The sequence below is a fragment of the Rousettus aegyptiacus genome, unplaced genomic scaffold (assembly GCF_014176215.1).
Source record: "Rousettus aegyptiacus isolate mRouAeg1 unplaced genomic scaffold, mRouAeg1.p scaffold_m13_p_16, whole genome shotgun sequence".
NCBI classification, from domain to species: domain Eukaryota; kingdom Metazoa; phylum Chordata; class Mammalia; order Chiroptera; family Pteropodidae; genus Rousettus; species Rousettus aegyptiacus.
The window spans coordinates 15496463-15519783 of record NW_023416291.1 but is presented as its reverse complement, the minus strand read 5'-3'; the positions used below and the strand labels follow the sequence as shown (position 1 = coordinate 15519783).

The following is a 23321-nucleotide window of genomic DNA, read 5'->3' as shown; positions in this document are numbered from 1 at the left end:
AGGCTGTCTTTCCTCTCATGCCAACCCACGTCCCTCACGGGCGGGTGCAGCTTCGCTCTGACTGGGTCTGCAGAGTGAGGTCTTGTAGCCGAAGTCACACGGGCCTGAACGCCAAGGAACAGGAATGAAAAGCTCTGGTTTCAGTCAGGGTCGGGGAATAAAACAGACGAAGGCGAGTAGAAGAGGATTTCAGGGCCGGTGTCCTACGCGCACGCGCACTGGCCTCTCCGCGCCTCCGGCTCCTACGCAGCGTACGCGTCGGGCGCGGTGACGTCCGCGCAGCGCGCCGTCGGTCGGTGCCTGTGGCTGCGCGGTCGTGCGTCGCGGTGGGTCGACTCCACCGGCCAGGGACGGGGTGTGGCTTCCTCTGTCGGAGGTGGTCTCGCTCCCCCGCGGCCGTGATCACTTTTGTCTGCGGGATCTCGCGCTCTAGTCGGTCACATGGACGTGTAGCCATCGAGACAGTTTTCCAGTTCCGTTTACTAAAGCATCCTCTCTTTGGCTGTAGAAGCGCAGGTGACGCTGTTATGCCGAACTCGCGGACCAGGGCTCGCCGGGGCGCCGGGAGTGGCGCCGGAGCAGCCGGGCGGGACGAGCTGGTGTCGCGGTCCTTGCAGAGCGCAGAGCACTGCATGCGCGCCCAGGACTTCGGCACGGCCTATGCTCACTACCTCCTCGTGCTCAGCCTGGCGCCGGAGCTGAAAGACGATGTGAAGGTGAGGAGGCCCCTTCTTTCTTTGGCTTGCTGGCACATCGTCTGCTCTCGTAAAAATAAATACATAACTAAATTGGGAGAAGAGAGCAGGTCGTTGCTATTCATATTTACTGATAAGCCTTGCCTCCTTTCTTTTGTTCATACCCATCAGAAAATCCTGTCTGCCCTACCTTCAAAATATATTCAGAACCTTCTCACTTGTCACCACCTTCGTCTTTAACTACCCTGGTTTAAGGCTCGGTCATCTGCTGACTGTTGCTTAGGCTTGCAACTAGACTTTCTCCTGCAGCCTATCACAGCACAGCCAGTGTGAGCTCTTCATAACAAAAGTCAGATGACATCACTTCTCTATGGCAAAACTTCCTTCACACTCAAATTCGAAAGGCTATACTGTAAATGAGGCCTCAGGTGATAATCTCCCAACTACTGTATTGAATTCTAGCTGTCCTTGCCACACGGGGTCTTTGTAGTTGTCCCTGTTTTAGATAGAAGAAATGTTGTGGGTTTATGTAGTTTGATAAAGTTCTAAATTAGCCCAATCATTTGATGATGCTTCATATTATTGGATTATTTGTGACAATTATTTTATTGAAATGCTGTACATTTTTTCAAGTTATTTTAGATTCTAAATTCGAAAAATGATTTAATTTTGCATTCAATTTTCAGCTTCAAGCTACATTCCTTTATTTCACTCAGGGTTTCTCAACCTAAGTACTATTAACATTTTAGATGGGATAATTCCTTGTAGTGGAGGGCTGTCTGGTGCATTGTAGGATGTTTAGCAACATCCCTGACCTCTATCCCACAGATATCAGTAGCATCTAAATGTTTGTAGTTTACATAAATTTAGTGTAAATTTCAGGACCAGCTGTCTTAAAGGCAGAAAAGGTTATATATTAGATACAGTAGGCAACAGTGGAGTAATGGATCAATCCCAGTGCTACTTCCTCTATTCTTTGTTCCTCAATTTCCTCTTGTAAAGCAGAGACAATGTCTTCCTTATAGCTATTTATTGTGTATTAAAAGTTTATTATATGAGCAACTAATTATTCTATTTCAATAAAGTTGGGGGGAAAAAGCATATCTAAAATTTGTATTTCAATGCCTGGTGTTCAGTTGGGTTTAGTAACTAGCTCTGGTTCCTGCAGGGGAAAAAAAAAAAAGTCCATATTTCTTTGGGCATTTACAAAAGATCTATCTCCTTAGTCTTACACTCTACTATTGCCTCTACTCCCCATACCCACACTTCAGGCACGGCAACCTATGCATCTGTTAATTCCCTGATTCATTTCGTATAATTGTGCTTTTTCCCACTCATGCCCTAGAATCTTCCTCCTTATTCTTGTCTCTCTAGTGAACTTAATTGAAATTCAGTTTCAGGTATCAATTCTTCTGTATAATATATATGAAGATGATGTAAAATGAGATCGTGATAAATCTGAAATGACTAAAGCCTTCTCTTTTTTTCACTGTGTTGCAGTGTGGCGAATGTCTGGAGGGAGGTGTAATTGGAGTGAGGATGACAGTGGGAAGGCTATTGCTGTAGTCCAGCAAGTGATTAAAGGGCCAGATTACGGTATAACCCTGGGGATGAAGAGGTGACAGATTTAAAGATATTGAGAGAGAATTGGCTGGGTTTGCAACTAATTGTATTGGAGTTAAGGTAACATTATAAGGTGACTAAATGGTTTGCCGTTGGGTGGTACCTTGACCTTATATCCTGAGTGAGAGGGATATGATGGGTTCAGTTTAGAACATTTTGAATTTTTTAAAAATTGTGTGGTAAAATTCTATGAGGCCTCTGTGAAGACAGGGACAGGATTTATGTTCTTATTTGTAAGTCTTTGCATACTGATTGTTCAGGAGATGGCTATGGGTGCAATCCCTGGTTGAGATAGCCTGGCTGATAGAAGTTGTATTCATGAGCCTGAGGTTCAGAGGAGAGGATCTTGGTTATAGATGTAGATGTAGCCATCCATCAACACATAAATGATAGTTAATACATTGGAGATGGATGAGAAAAGAGAAGAGGGCTGAGGTCAAACTCCTGAAACATAGGAAGTCCACAAAAAAAGAGATAGGTGGAGAATGTGAAATGGCAGCTAAAAATGGAGACAGGTTAGAGAATAGACTGTTTAATTCGGCATGTTATTGCCATGAATGTGGTGAAATTTAATCATTTATGTATTTGTTTAGCAAACAGTGCCTACTAAAACTAAATAAAAATTAAGGTGATCATTTAATAGTAATGAAACTTTATTCTCCGTGAAAATTCAACCACTACTGTATATTCTTTTGTCATTCGTATTATTGACTAACTTATTGTTTTCTCTTTTGTAAAGGAAACTTTTCAATATACACTCTTCAGATGGGCTGAAGAGCTTGATGCCCTCAATAGAACACAAGACTTACTTGGTTGCTATGAGCAAGCCTTGGAGCTGTTTCCTGATGATGAAGTGATCTGCAATAGTATGGGGGAGCATCTCTTCAGGTGTGTAGTGATTTCATATTACTTGTTAAGAATCACTCTGTATCAGTCTAGATCAGGAATACATTGTAAAGTAATTTGAATAGAGAAAATTTAATATAAAGAATTATTAACAAGATCAGAGTAATGATGAATTGGTTAGTAAGATATGAAGAGAATTTGGAAGGATATAGGAATAGCAGATATAATGTGTAATAACAGAACAATTTTAATGTTATATCCTACATAAGAGCCATTGCCTCAACGGCTAGGACAGAGTATCAAGGAAGAGTTCAGCTCCTTACTAGGCTGAGATCCAGGACTTGTTGGAGAGGACATAACCAAGGTTCACAGGAGAGCAGAGAAGTCACCATGGTGCCTTGCCGGGGCATTTGTAGATAATGTTCTCTGGAACTTGCTGGACATTTGTCACTGGAATTTGTCTGGTTTGATATTTTTTCTCTCTCTCGTTTGTTGGCGTCCTTAGAAATAATGGTTCTCTTTTTGCAATCATATTTATTTCATATCTGTAATATATATAATTATGGTAACAAGAACAACTAGTGTAAACTGGTCTGGCAGCAAATTCAGCTGACTCTTGATGACCATTCAATTCAGTTGCTGTGAGAAAAGGTATTCAGGCACACCAGAGAGGAGTGTACTAGCCATAGGCTTTAGCACTTTTTACAAAGCAAATGGTTTTTCAAAAGCACTGGTGTTCTGGTAGGTTGGTTAAGTGGAGGATGACTTTGAGAGCTTTTGCTGTGCTATAGTACAAAAGTAATTGTAGTCAAGTACTTGTTAATGTCCTGGAATGCATAAATTTAGGGGTTCAGAAAGGAAAGAAGTGATCAAGGATTGCAGTCCTCACCGAAGGCTTCCCAAAGGAGATGGCACTTGGGTTGAGTAAGATTTGAGGTGTTGGTGAGAGATTCTCAGGTCAGTTGAGTAGCATGAACAAAGGCACTGTAATTAATAGCACAGCTGAATATTTTGTTTGTTGTTTTTTACTCTAGGATGGGCTTTAGAGATGAAGCAGCTGGGTATTTTCATAAAGCAGTGAAGCTAAACCCTGATTTCAGTGATGCTAAAGAGAATTTTTATCGTGTTGCAAACTGGTTGGTGGAACGCTGGCACTTCATCATGCTTAATGACACCAAAAGGAATACGATTTACAATGCAGCAATCCAAAAGGCAGTTTGTTTGGGATCCAAAAGTGTTTTGGACATTGGAGCAGGAACTGGAATACTAAGGTTTGAGTACTTGTCTTTTAATTACCTATACATGTATGCTAAATGTAAATTAAAAATTTTACCAAATATAGCATATTTAACTCATTTTAAAATAGTTTTTTTGTAAACTTACTATGATTACTTATGCTGTTGCTATATTTTTTACTATAACTTTTGCTTTATCAAAAACTGGACATAACTAAGAAAAATTTGTAGCTGTTGAAATTTTGCATTAAATTTTAATATAATTTTTACATTAATATTCTGGTTGACTCTAGCTGTTTAATTCCATTAATGTTTTTCATGCCAATTGTGTCTTTGTAGTAAGGTAGATGTCATGATTTATTGTATGATTTGTTTCTTAACAAGAACATTAGTTCGTTTTTAACGTGGAATGAATGAATAATGGTTGTGTTAAATAATTGAAGGGTAACCCCATATTTAAGTATCATAATTCCACCAAAGTTTGAAAAAAAAATACAGTGGATTACTTTTTTTTGATGGAGCACTTTTTCCCCTTATAGCATGTTTGCTAAAAAAGCTGGAGCGCATTCAGTGTATGCCTGCGAGTTGTCCAAGACCATGTACGAACTCGCCTGTGATGTAGTGGCAGCAAACCAGATGGAAGCAGGGATCAAACTTTTACATATGAAGTCGCTTGACATAGAAATTCCAAAACACATTCCCGAAAGGTATTATAAAGTAAACTAATTTTAGTGTTTTTAATCCACTATTTTATTTTTTAAAAATTAAGATATTTAACATTTCTAGCTTCTAGTCCAAACAGAAATGCTAAAACTCTTGTATCGTAAAGCTATGGATATAGGATAGTTTAGCATAAGATGGATTTTCACGAGGTCATATTTTTGATAAAAAATATTTAAAGACCTAGAGAAAAATTTGTGGCCAGGAACTTAATAAAGAAACTTGACCTTTAGCAAATCACTATACTTTTGTTACTTCTAGTGTTCTAGTTGTAAAAATAGGTAATATGTACTGTGTGGTCAATAACTATTTTAAAAACTGTTCTTAAAAATAATGCATGAGTGGATCAGGCTTGATAGATTTATCACATTTTGTGTTAATATCCTTGGCTAAAATGAAAGCTTTAGAAGTGGCAGCTGTCAGTGGCTTGGGCCCTTTAAATGCTTTAAATATTATAAGTCTTGTTTTTTTTACTATATGATCTCACTTTAATCCATACCACAAGGGTGATGGAATTTTAGAGCTAGAAGGGATTTAAAATCATCTAGTCCAACACTCATTTTAGAGAGTTTTTTCTGTGTAGCACTTGCTTTACTACCTCTCCTGAGTAGTCTATCTTCTCATCTTATTTAAATTCAGTTTATATTGAAACAGAGCTTTTTAAACTTTGTTGTCATTTGGACTATGATTTTTAAAAGTCTCCTTTCGTATATACCTAATAATATTTATATTTACATAATACTTATGCTTCTCTGTGGTCTCTACATTTGTTCTCATAAAGTAGAAAGAAGTCCTAGTAGATTGTTGAAGCAGATATTGTACTCATTTTATAGAAATTGACAGTGTCCTGAATTGTCTTACTTTGCTCAGACAGCTGTAACAAAATACTGTAGGCGAGGTGGCTTAAACAACAGACATTTATTTTCTCACTTTTGGAGGGTAGAAGTTCATGATCAAGGGTACTGGCAAGTTTGGTTTCTAGTGAGAGTTCTGTTCCTAGCTTGCAGATGGCTGCCTTCCTGCTGTGTCCTCACACGGCCTTTCCTCTCTGTGCATTTGAAGAGAAGGAGATCACTAGTCTCTCTTCCACTTTTATAAGGACACCAGTTCTATGAGGTTATGACCACCCTTATGATAGCATTTAACCTTAATTACCTCCTAAAGACCCTCTTCAAATACAGTCATATTGGGGGTTAGGACTTCAAACAACATGAATTTTGGTGGTTCACAGTCAGTCCATGCTATGACTCAAAGTTACCTTAATTTGATTATATTTTTCTCACAAATAGTGTTGTAGAAGGATCTACTGGCTTTGACTCAGGAGATCCGGATTCTAGTAAGGACTTCGTTATTTATTTTGACCTTGAGCTAATCTAGAGATTGGACTAGATGATTTGAGATACCTTCCACATTCTATATGTATAGAATCATAAATATTGAACGCGTGTGTGTGTGTGTGTGTGTGTGTGTGTGTGTGTGTGTGTATTGGGTTTATACACTGTGGGGAATACCAAAGTGTTTGTTCTCAAGGTACCTAGAAACTAGATAGGAAGATCTGGAATAATCATGACTTTTTTTTTTTTTTTTTAAATCTTCTAACTATACAAATAAATGATGCCGGCAGGAAGTGCTAAAGAAGTCCAGAGAAGGAAGTAATTATTTTAGTATGTCTTTGAGTGAAATTTTCTAGAAAGAAAGAATGGATGGAAAATTATAGCTCTGTGGACTAGTCTTTAGTGAAAACCCACATGTAGTGGAAAAGCAAGAGAAGTAACAAGAAAGGCACAATCAATGTGTAAGATTAGTAAACATGGAAGGTAGAGAAGGATTGTAAGAGGCAGGGCTTCTCACCCACATTAAATGTTATTCGTACATCAAGAAAAATGAAAGTTGGGAAAGATTTTATTTTGATAAGTAGTGAAGTCACTGGTGATAGTATTTTTAGAGTATTGGGATAGAAGTCCAATTACTCCTTACTAAGGAGGGGGACTGGTAAAAATAATGGGTATGAACCACTCTTAAGGATTAAAGCAGGAATCGTGAGTAGGCAGCAGAGTTAAGTGAAGGTTGTGCCTCACCACACACACACACACACACACACACACACACAGACACTCTTCCACCCACCCACCCACCAGCGGAGAATAGAGGAGCTCGAGGAACATTAGAGTCAAGTTCCTCAAGGTTCAAGAGTAGATATTAAAAATGAAATGTATTAGAAAATTTTTACGAACTGTTTCTGTAACATACTCTTCCTTCTCTCAGCTTTGACATCTTTATATAAATAGCATGATATTTTACTTACATATATCTTTAAAAAATCATTCTATAGAGTGTCCCTAGTTGTAACAGAAACTGTCGATGCAGGTCTATTTGGAGAAGGAATTGTGGAAAGTTTGATTCATGCATGGGAGCATTTACTTTTGCAGCCAAAGGTAAGCTTAATACTTAAGTTGGATTAAGAATTCATTATTTTAACAGATATTTATTGACCCTTTAGCATATTTGCAAAACAGTATGAAATATAGGCCATTTTTAAGGCACATACTCTGTAGTTGGAAAGAAATCTGTGCAAAAAAAATTTTTTAATAATATAATGCAATGTATACTTGTGTGCCCAAATAGGGTATATAGGCAGAAAATACTCCAGAAAGGAATTCATGACTGCATTGTGAAGGAACTGACTGTGGATTGAGTAGGATTGAAAAATGGAAGTACTTTCAGTCTTACCACCTCCATGGCAAATTACCAAAGGGACTGTAGCGATAGCTGGCTTGGTGTGGTTTTAAGGTACTAGTCGACTCCAGTACTGACTGATTGGACAGGACTACCTCTTATAATCACCAAATTATATTTTTCATTGAAATCATCTAAGTGGCTCAAAAGTTGTAGATTTGGTTTATGTAATACATATTATGAATGAAAGGATTTTAACATGTAAGAATTCAGTACTTTTACAAAAATGCTTTAGATTTAAAACAGCTAATTAAAAGTCGAAAAAAAGAGCAGTTTGTTTTACAAGTAGATACAGATGATTTTGGCTTCTCAGTTAAAGTCATACCCAATAGTCATGTGCTATATGTAGACTTACAGACTTATAGCTACCCCCTTTCACTTCCTCCCTTCCTGTTTGTACTGTTAAAACCACATATATATATAAAGTTATATGTGTGTGTATATGTATATATACACACACATATGCATATGTGTATATATACACACACATTATATATACATACATATATACATTATGTGTATACATATGTGTAGCAATGAAAATAAACTTTTTAAAGGACAAGAACAAACACCCTAAATCTGTGTATCCTCACCTATTGTTTTAAGTTTTTGTTCTTATTAATTTTCATCATTTGTCATCACACATATTTTTGCATACATGTAACTGAATGTAATTTGTATTGTTATATTTTTAGACCAGAGGTGAAAATGATAATTGTGGAAAGTATGGGAAAGTTATACCAGCAAGTGCTGTTATCTTTGGGATGGCAGTAGAATGTGCAGAGATAAGGAGACATCATAGGTAAGTGATTATTTACATAGTGGATATTTAAAAATAACAATTTTAAGGAGAAGGCTGTACTTTAAAGGTTATTTGATGAATATTTATTTGGATGAGGATTTGTAGTTTTCTGACTTTGAAATTCATGATGTTTATTCCAGTCTTATTATCTTTTTTTCCTTTTTTAAAATTTTCTTTAAAAATAGGACTGTAATGTTAAAATCAGCTTTCAATTTTCTAGCGGAAAATTAATTGTATAAAATTTAGTGTCCTTTTGATGTGTGATAGATTCATGTAGAAATATATTAAGTTCAGATTGATTTTATATGAAAGTAAAATAAAAATTTCCAATATGAAAATAATTTCAGTTTTAACTTATTTCTCATTTCTTTCTTCTTAATAACTTTATTGGTATTATAATGTTTTGTGGTTGAATGGGATGAAATTTTAGAATCTTTCTACCCTTGAGAGTAAGATTTACTTACCGATTATGATACAGGTAAAAATGTTTTTAGTTTTAGAAGTTTCTTTGAAAATTAATGGGCTTTTTCTTTGTCTAAAATATTGATTCATATTTTGTTAGGACTGTTAAGGAAGTCCTGCTTACAGTAACTTATTAGTGGTAAATGTAACAAATATTTTAGGAAATACTAAGTAAAAGAATGAAATAAAAATCATCCTGATAATTGCTGTAGGTAAATACTGTTCATCCTTATTGTATATTCTTCCTTACACTCTTCTATGTATATTACATAGTGATAAGTAAAAATATTTATTGATCGTTAGGGTACAGGGCACTAACCAAAGAAACAGACTGGTTTAAGAGAGTGTACTGGTTGAGTGTCAGCTTTGTGTAAGTAAGTGTGTTGTATATGAATTTGTTTTTCAGAAGTGACAATAGATAGATATATTTACCTTTTGTTCTAGTGTAGTTCTCAGAGTTTAGAATTTTTAGGTTGCTTCCACTTTTTTGTTTGTAAGAACAAGGGTAAATATCTTTGTATTTATGTCCTTATAGACTTTTATTTATTTTTTAAGATAACTTTCTTAATAAAGAACTACTGCGTTGAAGGGTTTGTACATTATTCAAGCTATATAGAAACATTGCTGAATTGCCCATCAGAAAAGATAGATTGTGTTTTGCTGAGATTTCTAGCTATGACATATTTCTAGACTCCTTGCCCTCATTGTATTTTCTTTTTATATTTTATAGAAAAACCACTAAAGTTGTTTGCCTAGCAAAAGAAATTAAATGATTGGTGTCTATCATTTTTAAAAAGAATTCCTTCATCACTGACTTATTTATATTATAAATGAGTGTCTTGATTGTGCAACAGAAGCACTAGAGGAACTTAGGTAAAAATAAAAATGCCGTACATTTTGTTTGAGTAAGTCTGGGTGAGTGAGGCCCAATATCTATTTTTTACAAAGCTCAGCGGTGTGGATTGAGGACTGTGAAGAAAAGTTCTGAAAGAAATGTAAATGAATGCTGCTGTTTTATCTGGTAGAAACATTTATAAACCCTTATTATAAAAATTACTGTTTGGAACCTAATCAGTTGAATCTTATGCTCATCTGAATAAGTACATATTTTAAGAATAGCCAAGTAAACTATTGTAACTTACTTTATTAGATATAAAAACTAGAAATAAAGAACAGTAATGTATTGATGCAGAAATAGAAAAATAAATCAGTGGAACACAGTAAGAAATCTCAATACAGACCTTTGATGAATTTATAAGGATTTCGTATCTGATACAGGTTTGGTGTTTTAGATGGTGGAGAAAGAATAAATTATTCAGCAAGTAGAGATAGTGTACTCATTTGAGGAAAAATGTTAGATTCTCTTAATTCCAGATGAATCAAATATCTAAGTGTAAAAAATCCATTAATCGATGAAGGCTTTCTGAAGTAAAGCACAAGGTTTATAGAAGCTATAAAAGATTGACAAATTGGACCATATTAAAAAAAAATGAAAAAAAATTTACTATTTTACGTCATTGGTGAAAGATAAAGTTAAAAGGCAGGTGACAGATGAGATAAAAATTGCGACTTTTAAAGTATAAATATAATCGTCTATTTGACAGAGAAATGGAAATTAATAGGATAACATTTTTAACTTTATGTTAGCAAACTAAAAATGATTGATCCTATCCTGTTTTCTTATAGGTGGTGCCACATTTTAACAGCTCAGTTTGGCATTATCTAACAAAACTAAAGATGTGTATAATCCTTGACCTAGCATTTCCACTTCTGGTAATCTGTCCTGATCAATACTTACGTGTGTGCAGTGATATGTGTATAAGGATGCTTACTGTAAAAAAAAAATGATAGGGGTGTTAAAGGACACCGGAGTATGCTTGGAAATATCTCCCGCTGGCCAAATCTGGGACAGTTTAAGGACCAAAATATGTAAGGGCAGCTGTGAATTAAAACCCATTGACTAAGAGTCCATGAATCTCTACTTATAATAAATACATTATTCGGAAAAACTCTTACAGTAGAATGCTAATTCAAAATGTAGAACAAATGATGCAGAATTACTATTTGCAATCCTTGTGGAAAGATGCAAGCAAGAATTATGAATGGATGCTAAATGGAGAAACTTGATAAGGATCAGAGTATTTAAATAGTTTCAAAGTATCTTGTTGCAATTAATACAAATGACTTATTACAAAAAGAAAAATGTTAAAATATACAGGGAAGAAACACAAAACATCTTAACTGAGCAATCAGGATTGATATAACCAGTAAGATTCCTCCAAATTTGATACTTTGAGGATACATCACTTGGGAAGTATTAAGTCCAAAATGTATAACCTGTCTGTACTTGTGAGGAAGCCTCAGACAAACCCAGGTTGGGGTCAGTCTGTTAAATAACTGGCCCTCCTTCAAAATTGTTAATGTTATTAGAGACAAAGTAAGGATGAGAAGCTATTCCAGGTCAAAGGAGATTGAAGATATAGGACAGCTAAATTGAAATCATGATCCCGTATCAGAGAGAAAAAACTATACAGGACATTTTTGATTTATTGATCATTTGAAAAATGTGGAATGTGAACCGAAGATTAGATAATATAGAATTTGATAACTGTATTGTGATTAAGAAAATATCCCCATTCATAATAATGAAACACTGAAGTATCTATTAAGAAATAAGTGAGTACGATGAATGTAACCTACTCATAAGTGATTCAGAAGAAAGAATATATATGGAGAGGAGAGAATATGATAAAGCAAATGTGGCAGAATATTAAAAAATTTTGAGTCTGGTTAAAGGCTATGGGGGTTCTTTAGACTATCTGGGAAGTTTTCTGTAAATTTGAAATCATTTTCAAAATAATTAAGTACAGAAAAAAATATGTATAATATTTTTGAGCAATATAATAATATGTATCATTACATAAATATAAAGAAAAAGGGTATGAAAGGATACATGTGAAACTTAACAGTGAAGAAATGGGGACAAAGGAGTACTGTGAAGGCAGACTTACACTTTTTTTTACTACACTGTTTACTGTTTGAAAGTTTGAAAAAATAACTTTATATTCATGTATTTTATAGGGCATTTAAAGAAACTTTGTCACATTCTTTTTGCTTCTATAACATGACTTTTAATTAAGAGTTATTAAAATCAAGAATACCATTTGATAATTTATCATTTGAGAGTATAATAAAATCATTTCTAAAAGAAGGCTGTTCGAACTTCTGAAACCCTATAAAGGCAGATAGACTAATAAATAAATATCTGAGATAAGATGAGGTTGGAGTATTTCCTCTTACAAAATGATGTTGCTAATTCCATTTGATAATTTTATCTTTTGAGAGTATAATAAAATTATTTCTACAAGTAGACTGAACTTCTGAAACCCTATAAAGGCAGATGGACTAATGTCTCTGATGTAAGATGAGGTTGGAGTATTTCCTCTTACAAAGTGGTGTTAAAATGTTCATGAATTTTTTTAGTGTGAATTACTGACATCAAACATTATAGCGAGTACATAGATCATACATTTATAATTTAATGAACTTTCATGAAGTTGATACACTTGTGTAGTGCTCAAAGCAAGGTTCAGAGCATTACCCCACACCAGAAACTTCTGCCATTTACCCATGCCCTACCCAACAAGAGTAGCCACTTTCCTGACTTCTAACACCATAGATTATTTTGCTGGTTTTGAATTTCATACAAATGGAATCATACTTTTTTTTTTGGTGCTTGGCTTTTTTGTCCAAAACATTCACATTTTTATGTGTAGTTTGTTCATTCTCATTGCTCTATAGTATGCCATTCTATGAACATACCATAATACATTTGTTCACTTTGCTGTCTAGGGACATTTAGATAAAATCCAATTTTTTGGCATTGGAAATAGAAGAACGATAAACATTCTTTAACGTTCCTTTGGTGATTGTCAGTGTGCACTTTGTGGGCCATATTCCCGGAAGTGGAAATGTCAGACACCTGAAAGAGATCATGTTCAGCCTGAGTGATGAAGCCCACGCATGGGTCTTACCAATTTTATGTTCCTACCTATAGCATGTTGTCTGTAATCACACCAACACTTGGTATTGACTGTATTTTCCTCATTCTGGTTCATTTCGTGATGACTAATGAATCCGAGCAACATTCATATGCTTATTGGCCATTTGGATGTGTCCTTTTGTGAAATGTCTAAGTCTTTTGCCCATTTTTGTTTTTATTCTTTTTAATTTGTAGGAATTTTAAAATATATTTGGATAGGAGACCTTTGTTGAATTGATGTGTTACAAATCTTTTACTCATTGGCTTGCCATTTTACTTCCTTACTGGGTATCTATCTTTTGATGGGCACATGTTCTTAATTTTAACGTAGACCTATTTATCATTTGTTTTTCTTAATAAATAGTGTGTATGTAATTGTATTTAAGAAACCTTTGTTCATAAAGTTTAATTTCATTTTTATCTTTATTTTTGCTGGATTCAGTGCACTACATGATTCTAAAAACAACAAAAAAAATCTTTCTCCCTTCCCCCTCTTATTTCCTGTCTCACCAGGGTGGGTGTTAAGGACATTGCTGGGATCTGTTTGCCAACAAATGTGAAATTTCAGAGTCCAGCTTATTCTTCTGTAGATAACGAAGAAACAATTGAACCCTATACAACTGAAAAGATGAGTCGAGTTCCTGGAGGATATTTGGCTTTGACAGAGTGTTTTGAAATTATGACAGTAGATTTCAACAATCTTCAGGTAAAAAAAAAGTTCAATTACTATTTTTAAGCATTAAACTTCATCTGTTGTTTAAAAGAATTAATACATAGAACCGTCTTATGAGTTTGCATGGAATTCTACTTACTATGTAAGGAAAATAATTAAACAATAACCAGAATTCCCTCCTGAAATTATTTGCTTTAAATACAGAGAAAATTTTCTAGGATTTGTTGGGAATGAGTAAAGTGTCAGCCAGGTACTTTCACATGTGTTCTTAGGTTACTCAGACAACAGTGTTGCAATACAGTTTTAATTATTCTTGTGCTCTACAGCACGGGTCCCCAGCCCCCAGCCCTGGGACAGCTACTGGTCTGTGGCCTGTAGGGCCACACAGTGGTGAGTGGCAGGCCAGCTAGCGAAGCTTCATCTGTATTGGCAGCCGCTCCCCAGCGCTAGCATCACCACCGCAGCTCCACCTCAGATCATCAGGCGTCAGATTCTCATAGGAGTGCCGGTCCCTGGTTCCAAAAAGGTTGGGGACGGCTGCTATACAGATGATGGAACTGTTGCTTACATTAATTTCCTGCCTATTATACAACATGAGTGCAAAGGCAGTTCCATTCAAGATGTTTCTGGCTTTCATGAGTCATGCTGCCATTTCAAATTAACAGCATTCCTTAAAATGAACAGTAATTGTATGACTATTACAGTGACCAACTATCTCGGTTTGCCCGGGACTGAGCTGTTCCCGAGACGTGGGACTTTCGATTTTGAAACTGGGACAGTCTTGGTAAAATCAGGTTAAATTGGTCACCTAGTCTATGTGTTTGTTGCCGGTGCGGCGGAAGGATGTGCTGTATAGAGAAAGTGCTCAAAGAAATCGAAGTTATAGAGAATCCTCTGAAGATCTTTAAAGGGTTAAATGTTCAAGTACATAAGTTTTTTAGATGAAAACTGCTTGGAGATAGAAGACTTTGGGAGGGTCATTTTAGTCTAAGATTTTTATAATTTAATAAAAGTTTTCTCCTATTGTTACTAGATTTTTCTTGAGGTGATCTGGAGCTAACTGCACATTTTGGCATTGCTTACTAATGCTGAGCTTCAAGAGCATTTATTTTCTAATAGAACACTCCAGTAAAGAACAGCATTACAGCTGTTAACTACCCCAAAGCTATCCTTCAGTTAGTTTAAGATTTCTTATTTTAATTTTTCCTTGCCACAATTTAAAAATAAAAACCCCTTATTAAGGCTTTAATTTTGAAAGCATTGCTTGCCTATTTAACACTTTCAAGTAATACAGAAGTATAGAAGGGAAAAAGAAAAAGTACATTTCTTCCTTTTTTGAATTAAGCCCTTCTTTCTCAAGGTTAACAGTTTGAAGTGCATCTCTTCAGACTTGCTTTTCTGTTCTACACACACAAACACACTTTTTACAAAACAAGACAGTCTATTGCTTTTGCATTCACTGCCCTTATTCAACAATATATCATAAACTTCTTTCCACATCAGTAATATGTTTATGCCTCATTGTTTTTAATAGTTGCATGGCGTTCCACTGTGACAGAGTTTCCCATTCAGTGTGCCTTAAATGGTTGTAGGGGTACCAAGATTTTGATCCCTTAAGGGCACTGGCAGGAATGAGAACTTAGAGAAATGGAAAGTGATGTGATATTGGGGTGTGTATATATTAAATATATAAATTTAATTTTACATTTCTTTTACATTTTCATTCCTTTTACATTTTTTTTGTTGTTGTTGTTAGGAATTAAAAGGTCTTGCAACCAAAAAGCCTGGTGAAATTGGTGTCCCGGTTATTAAAGAAGGCCTACTAGATGCTATTGTGATTTGGTTTGTACTCCAGCTTGATGATGAACACAGTTTATCTACAAGTCCTAGTGAGGAAACATGTTGGGAACAGGCTGTCTACCCTGTACATAATCTAGCAGGTATTATATTGTCTAATTTTTTTGTTTTGGTATTTTTAAAACTTATTGCTTTAATCCTCGAAGCATTTGAGTCAGTGTCAGAAAAATGACTTTGAATACAAAGTTTTCAGTCAAGGAAGATTGTTTAAATCTTTGAGAATTTTCTTTTTTAAAAGTAGCTTTAAGTAATCAATATATGTAGTTGAGAAGAGAAACTAAAACAGTACTCTACTGCATACCGCTCACAAATATGTATCATTAAATCATTTCTTCTGCTCTGATTAGCTACCAGTACATAAGAGATGCCAATCCATTTTTTATGGCACCTGGTGCCCTAAAAAGCATTACTTTTAGTGCAAGACTCCTTACGGCTTGCAGAATCTGATGGCATCTGTGGGGCCCTGGGTCATAGAGATGCACGTACTCATGTAAGCACAAAATTTTGCAGCTTTAGAGTGTACCTGATTCCATGGACTTCTCTAGGAAAGTTCTGTTTTAAAGATATTTTTGGCATAGAAAAAATTTTTTTACCAACAATTTGACCATTTTCACTCCATTTCACAGCAGTTATAGTACCTAGAAAAACTCTACCTTTTTAAGAATGGCTCTTTGTTTCTCCTCTGACGGATCTAATTTAGCAAGATCATTAAGTCATGGAATCAGCATTGTGGCTAGTGTGGTGTTGGAGTCAGTCGGGGAAGGCAGACTTGAGTTCAGATCTCAGCTCTTTTGCTTATTGACTCCCTGGCTGGCCTAGATGGTTATTTTTCAGAACTTTTGTATTTGTTATATAAAAATGGGATGATTCTACCTACCTTGCAAGACTGTTGTAGGGATTGTTAGAAATAATGGATGTAGAATGCCTACCATAGTGACTGGCACTTAATAAGTGACATGTTCTATTTGCGTTTGTGTATTCTAAATCTTTTATAGTAACTTATTCAGATAGCCTTTAAAAAAAATTATTCTTAGAGAAAGGACATTTTAAATGTTTAAACATAAAATAACATCTTGTATTTTCAACTGGCTCTGGGGCCGATAAGGAATTGTGATTGTACATTTATATCTTAAAGTTTACCAAGTGTGCAGGGTTGGGCCTGATTAGTACTTGGATGGGAGACCACCTCGGAATACCAGGTGCCGTAGGTGTTAAAAAAAAATTTAAAGTTGACCAAATGTGAAAGCGAATAGAAAAGAGCTTGATAGAGTCTAGAGTCTATTCTAGGACTTAGTTTTTTCTTCATTTTCAAATTTATAATATTGCAAGACTGTCAGTTAAGAGATATTACTGATAAGGTTCTATTGAATGCTGCTTTGTTCTTTTGGAAATTTCTGTTGAAGAATGTCCCTTTAAGTTTAAGTGAGGTTTGGTGTTGAACCCTGAATTTATCTTTGTTATTATTGGCTTCATTACCAAAGAAGATTGAGAGTTCCCTGTTGCCCTTCCCACAACCTCCAATTTTGAGGACTTGATGATACTCAGTGATTGTAGTAAAAGCACTAAATACTGATAGTTGGGGTCCAGTAATGGAGCTCTTGTATTTCTCTATTAGACTATGAGTTAATTAAATCTTTAAACTTGTTTTTCCTACATAAAAACTGGAGGGATTTTTCCTAGGGTTTTTTTTTTTTTTTTTGAGGAAATGATTAATTCACTTAATTCTAATAAACCAATAGACATAGTCTTTCCTGTAGTGATTTAAAAAAAATGAGGTGGTGGAATGGGACGACAGATGCATTTATGTGATGATCATCAGGCTTATAAATACTCATATTCATCAATTACAACTTTTTTTTCTTCTGTTTTATGAAGACTACTGGATAAAGCCCGGGGACCATGTGATGATGGAAGTGTCTTGTCAGGATTGTTACTTAAGAATCCAGGGTGTCAGTGTCTTCAGTTCGGAACATGAAATGGATGTTGGGAAAAGTTTCACCAAGAATAAAGACTTGCTGTCATTAGGAAATGAGGCTGAACTCTGTAGTGCCCTGGCTAACCTTCAGACCAGTAAACCAGATGCTGCGGAGCAGACATGTGTATTGGAATCCACAGAAATTGCTTTGCTTAATAACATCCCGTATCATGAAGGCTTTAAAATGGCCATGAGGAAAGTGTTGTCTTCACTGACTCCAGAGAAACCATGTCAGGCCATGGAGACTCACTGTCAGGACAGTGAGATGAGCTGTGAAAGTGGACACAATAATTCTGAGCCTTTCTATGTGTTAGACGTGTCTGAAGGCTTCTCTCTTCTGCCTATAATTGCTGGGACACTTGGGCAGGTTAAACCTTACAGTTCTGTGGAGAAAGACCAGCACCGTATCACACTGGACCTCATCTCTGAAGCCAATCACTTTCCTAAAGAAACACTTGAGTTTTGGTTGAGACATGTCGAAGATGAATCTGCTGTGCTGCAAAGACCTAAATCAGACAAGTTGTGGAGTATAATTATATTGGATGTCATTGAGCCATCTGGGCTCATTCAGCAGGAAATAATGGAAAAAGCTGCAATATCTAGGTAAAACACAAAGTATAAACTGTTGGGTTTTTTTGAGCTCAAACTTTGTTAATTTTTTTTTTTAATTTTTTAATGGTATAACTGTGCAAATGAGTCATGATCCTGTAATGTTCCTCAAGTATTTCCTTTCAGGACCTGTGACCTCATACCTTTCTCTGTGTGCATGGCATTACAGATTTTTTATCCCTAAAGGGTCCCCTGCGCTGTAGATGTGAAGAGAGCCTACTTTGGGATTAGACTACCTATGTAGTATAGGAAATTGAGTACAGATTTATAGGGATAGATAAGAAGACATTCAGGATAAATAAAAACAAATTTCAGCTTGCTAATTTCATAGAATGGTACCCTTTTGTGACTAGTGTTAAAATTTTATCTGGTTTGGTAAAGGCATAGATAGAAATTTTATTCAGAGCTGTGTAATTTTAACAGTTATGGAGATTCAGTTTCTACTAGACTTTACCTAAAATACTAAAAAGTTAAGTTTGAAAGGAATAACAGATGAGTAAAGCATTGGGTTAGGGTAGAGTCCATTTTAGGCTCAACTGTATACAGGACTTATTATAGCTTACTACAATTTTGTTTGCTGAACCGTTTGATAGTTGTCGGCTTCATAACTTTAACCCTTATTTTAACAATTAGCAGGTATCTCCTTAGAACAAAGGCTTTCCTCTACATAACACACTAAAATGATCACACTTAGGAAACTTAGCATTGATAAAATACTATTATTTAATATATAGTCTTGTTTTAGTACTTTCCCTACTGTTCCAGTAAAATATTTTTTATTGCTTTTCTTCTTCACCAATCTGGAAATTCAGATTGAAACCAGCTTGGAATATTCAGTAAAATTGAGGGATTTAATGTTTGATTGTAAATGCGACAAATGAAAATGATTATTTGGTTTAAAGTACTTTAAAGTGTCCTCTACCTCTCTTTCATTTGATGGCATTAGGTGACCCACTCACCCCTCTCCAATCTCCCACACAGTTCAGGTGTCAGGAAACAGACCATACAGGTAGCTGCCTTGCTTAAGAGCCTTAAAGTTTGTGTAAGAACTGGTATCTCTCATTGACATAGTTTCCAAGTCCAAGCGATAGGAACCCTTGGCTGCAGGTTATTCCACACTCAGAGAAGCCCAAAGGTAGTGTGGTTTCCCATCAGGCACTTAGAGTTTTATTCACAGTTCTCTCAGTCCAGATGCAATCTACCTTTCAACGTTAATTTTTTTTTTTTTTTTTTTTATCATAGCAGTGTTGCTGACAACACAGTCAACTTTCAGCCTTTATAGGATTTTCAGGCAAGCAGATGGTGAACACAAGATCATTTGTAGGAGAAAGGGCTTTGTTAACCCTTTACTTACTCTCTTTACTAGAGCATTTAGCTTTTTAATCACTTTTTTTTTTTTTTTGCTTTCAGTATTTAACTTCTTATTTTGAAATAATTTTAAGCTTATAGGGAAGTTAAGTAGTGCAAAGATCTTAACATATCTATACCCAGATTCACAAATTGTTAATATTTAGCCTCATTTGCTTTATTGTTCTCTTGGAACTATTTATTCCTTTATCCCTAAATATTTTCGTGTATATTTCCTAAGAACAAGAACATTCATTTATATAACCGTCATAGTCATCAAATCAAGAAATTTACATGGACACAGTACTGGTATCAAATGTACAAATCTTACTTAGATTTCACTATTTGTTGGAATAATACTTTTTATGGCTGTTTTTATTCCTGGTTTAGAATGAAGTCCAGATTCACACATTGCATTTAGTTTTCATGTTTCCTTAGTCTCTTTTATTCTGGAATAGTTCCTCCATCTTCCATGACATTAGTTTGGAAGAGTGTGGACCATTTATTTTGGGAACATTCATGTTTTATTAGATTCAATTTATCTATTTTAGAGGAATACCACAAAAGTTTTGTCACATCAGGAGGTATATAGTATTACATTATTCCATTATTATTGTTAATTTAGATCAGTTCATTGAAGCTGTATCACCCAAATTTTTTGACATAAGTTACTATTTTTCCCTTTATAATGAATAAGTCATTTCTGGCAGGGGGATGGGGGATGAGACTATGTAAATACCCCTTTCCTAATCAAACTGTCACCTGCTAATTTTAATATTCATTGATGACTTTCTGAATCTAAAGAGATATCCATTCCAGCTGACTGGTTACTTTTCTCTTTCATACATCAGCAGTCATTAAGTTTGACTTGCTGGGAAGTTATTTCCAGTAGTTTACCATTCTGAACTACAAGCCAATAACAAAGTTGATTAGACTTTATACAATCAGTAGCTTACTAATTCATCATGATTCAGTAATTGGTATTTATAATATATAGGGAATCAGGATGCTTTTTAAATTTTTTCCTTCTCTAGGTGTTTGCTACAGTCTGGAGGCAAGATCTTCCCTCAGTACGTGCTTATGTTTGGGTTGCTTGTGGAGTCACAGACATTGATAGAAGAGAGCGCTGTTCAAGGAACAGCACGAACTCTTGGATTAAATATAGCACCTTTTATTAACCAGTTTCAGGTAAGTGTCTGGAAGAAGGTAAGGTTCAAGCAGGTAGCTGTTATCCACAGTCTACCTCATCTCTCTCTGTAGTTTTATATAGACATTGTGTTTAGCTGGATTAGGATGGTAATCAGTTTCCTAGAACAAGGGAATTTATTATGGTAAAAAAAAATCAATCTAGGGAAGGTCACATATCTTCAAGGATGTCCAGGGAGAGGTTGATGTATCTGTGTCCTGTTTCACCATGGACAGTTGCTACCCAAAGTCAAATCTCTGTCACTATGCATTTGACCACCTTTACCGTTTTCTAACTTCACACCTATTTTTCCCTTTGTAATGAATAAGTCATTTGTGGGGGTGAGACTATGTAAATATCCTTTTGCTAATCAAACTTTCACTTACTAATTTTAATATCCATTGATGACTTTCCCTCTGGTAGGAAGGATACTTTTTAAACTACTTTCTTTTTTATTTCAAATGATGAGGCTAAAATGATGGGACACTTTACAGCAGCGGTTGTCAACCATTTGACTATAGTCATGTGCCCCATAATGTTTCAGTCAACAGAGGACTGTATATCCAATGGTGGTCTGTAAGATGGTCATGGAGCTGAAAAGTTCCCATCACCTAGTGATATCATAGCCATGATAATGTCACAGCAGTGCATTTACTCATGTGTTTGTGGTGTAAACAAACTTTTTGTGCTGCTAGTCATATAAAAGTATAGCATATGCAATTACAGTGGCGGGCTATACCATTTAGGTTTGTGTAAGTGCGCTCTGTGATGTTTTCACAACAAAATCACCTAATGACACATTTCTCAGAACATACTCCCCTGGCTAAGCATCGCATGAATCACTTGCAGAACTACTAACAGGATCTCAACTCCAGATCAATCTGAGGTATGGCCTGAGCAGTTGGGGACTTTTTAAAAGCTCTTTGGCGATTTTAATTTGCAGCCAAAGTTGAGAATCACTGCCTTATGGAAATAAACTGAATTTTTCAAATGAAATCCACTATTATATGTATGTATTCAATATATATTGAATTTGGCATATTTTCTCAAACCGTTCAATAGTTACACTATTTGCTTATTAGTTCTTCTTTTACACATAAGCACATCCTTGGTTTTAACACTTTGGAGCAGTTTGGCTTTCATTGAGCAGAGAATCTATAAGTAATTGAAACCATGATTTAAGCAAATGATTTAACCTGCCTAAATCTTTATTCAGTCTTCCTGTAAAACTGGAATCATGAAAGGTCCTTATGCCTTTAGGTTAAATATGGGAATTAAGTTAAATGAGGTAATAGATGTAAAAGGCATTCTATCATACTGAGCCAACTATAAAGCAAGCAATTGATGAGCCTAGCGCCACACACACACACACACACAAAAATTGAGTGAAAGTGAAAGTTTCATACTTTCTTTAGGTACCGATACGTGTGTTTTTGGACCTCCCTTCGCTACCCTGCACCCCTTTAAGCGAGCCGGTGGAACTCCTAAGACTAGATCTAATGACTCCGTATTTGAACACCTCTAACAGAGAAGTAAAGGTGATGCAAAATAATTACTCTTATTATATTTGGAATAATTATACTAGGTAATACTTTATGTACATAGAATTGTTTTAGCCACTTTATTGAAAGACTTAAATGTTTTTCTGAACAATATCCAGAAGTGGATATGGGTAGGGTAAATATTACTGAATATTAATTTGAATTGGGTAATTAAATATATTTACGAAGTAAAGATCTAAAGAGACAAGGACTGACTTACTTAATGCTGATGAAATTTTCATGACTTCTTAATTTTCCTAGGTACACATTTGTAAATCTGGACAAGTGACTGCCATTCCATTTTGGTATCATATGTACCTTGATGATGAGATTAGGTTGGATACTTCCAGTGAAGTCTCCCACTGGAAACAAGCTGCGGTTGTTTTAGATACTCCTGTCCAGGTGGAAGTGGGTGAGGTACTTGTGCTCAACGTCCAGCACCACAAAAGCAATGTCAGCATCACAGTAAAGCGATGAGGAGCAGTTTTGATGAAAAACTGTTTAAGCAAAGCAAGTACACAATTCTTCTGGTCTGAATAGTGGGATTGTAATCATAAACTGGGGATGTAAAGATTTAATTCCTTGTAACAGTCAAATATTTTTTAAAATTGATCTTAATAAAGTATTTAAAATATATAGTTGCATTACTACAAAAATATTTGCTGCGGACGTCCTTTCTTAAAAAAGGCTGTTTTTCAAATTAGGAAACTTTATTGCTCGGTTTTACTTTCTATGGATTCAATTTTGCCTAACAGTTGTCTACATACTAAAACTATAGAGGATAAGGGATTTTGAGTCATCTTCATTGCCACATGTTAAGCAAAAAATTTAAGTTTTTAAGGTATCTTGACTTTTTATTCTTAAATCCAAACTTATAATTGGTAAACATCAAAAAATTGGCTTCCACTGAAAACTGAGGGTCGTGGTTACCCTTAAATTCTAAGCTTGCTTTTAAATACTAGATATACTTCT

General features: G+C 35.4%; 1 protein-coding gene across 4 annotated transcripts; it reads left to right on the top strand.

Moving 5' to 3' along the window:
• Positions 1–288: 288 nt before the first annotated feature.
• Positions 289–22985, top strand: PRMT9 (protein arginine methyltransferase 9). Of its 4 annotated transcripts, XM_016158882.2 has the most exons (13): positions 607–716; positions 2196–2291; positions 3058–3206; positions 4199–4435; positions 4939–5106; positions 7452–7554; positions 8551–8657; positions 13675–13867; positions 15591–15774; positions 17567–18269; positions 20657–20810; positions 22224–22346; positions 22611–22985. In XM_016158882.2, the coding sequence occupies exons 3-13, from the start codon at positions 3187–3189 to the stop codon at positions 22824–22826; spliced, it is 2208 nt and encodes a 735-aa protein (XP_016014368.2). In that variant the 5' UTR covers positions 607–716; positions 2196–2291; positions 3058–3186; the 3' UTR covers positions 22827–22985. The 4 variants fall into 4 exon arrangements, with proteins under 4 accessions (XP_016014363.2, XP_016014368.2, XP_016014366.2 ...); XM_016158877.2 differs by lacking the exon at positions 2196–2291 and having other exon boundaries at positions 289–716; XM_016158880.2 differs by lacking the exon at positions 607–716 and having other exon boundaries at positions 727–2378.
• The last annotated feature ends 336 nt before the right edge of the window (positions 22986–23321 follow it).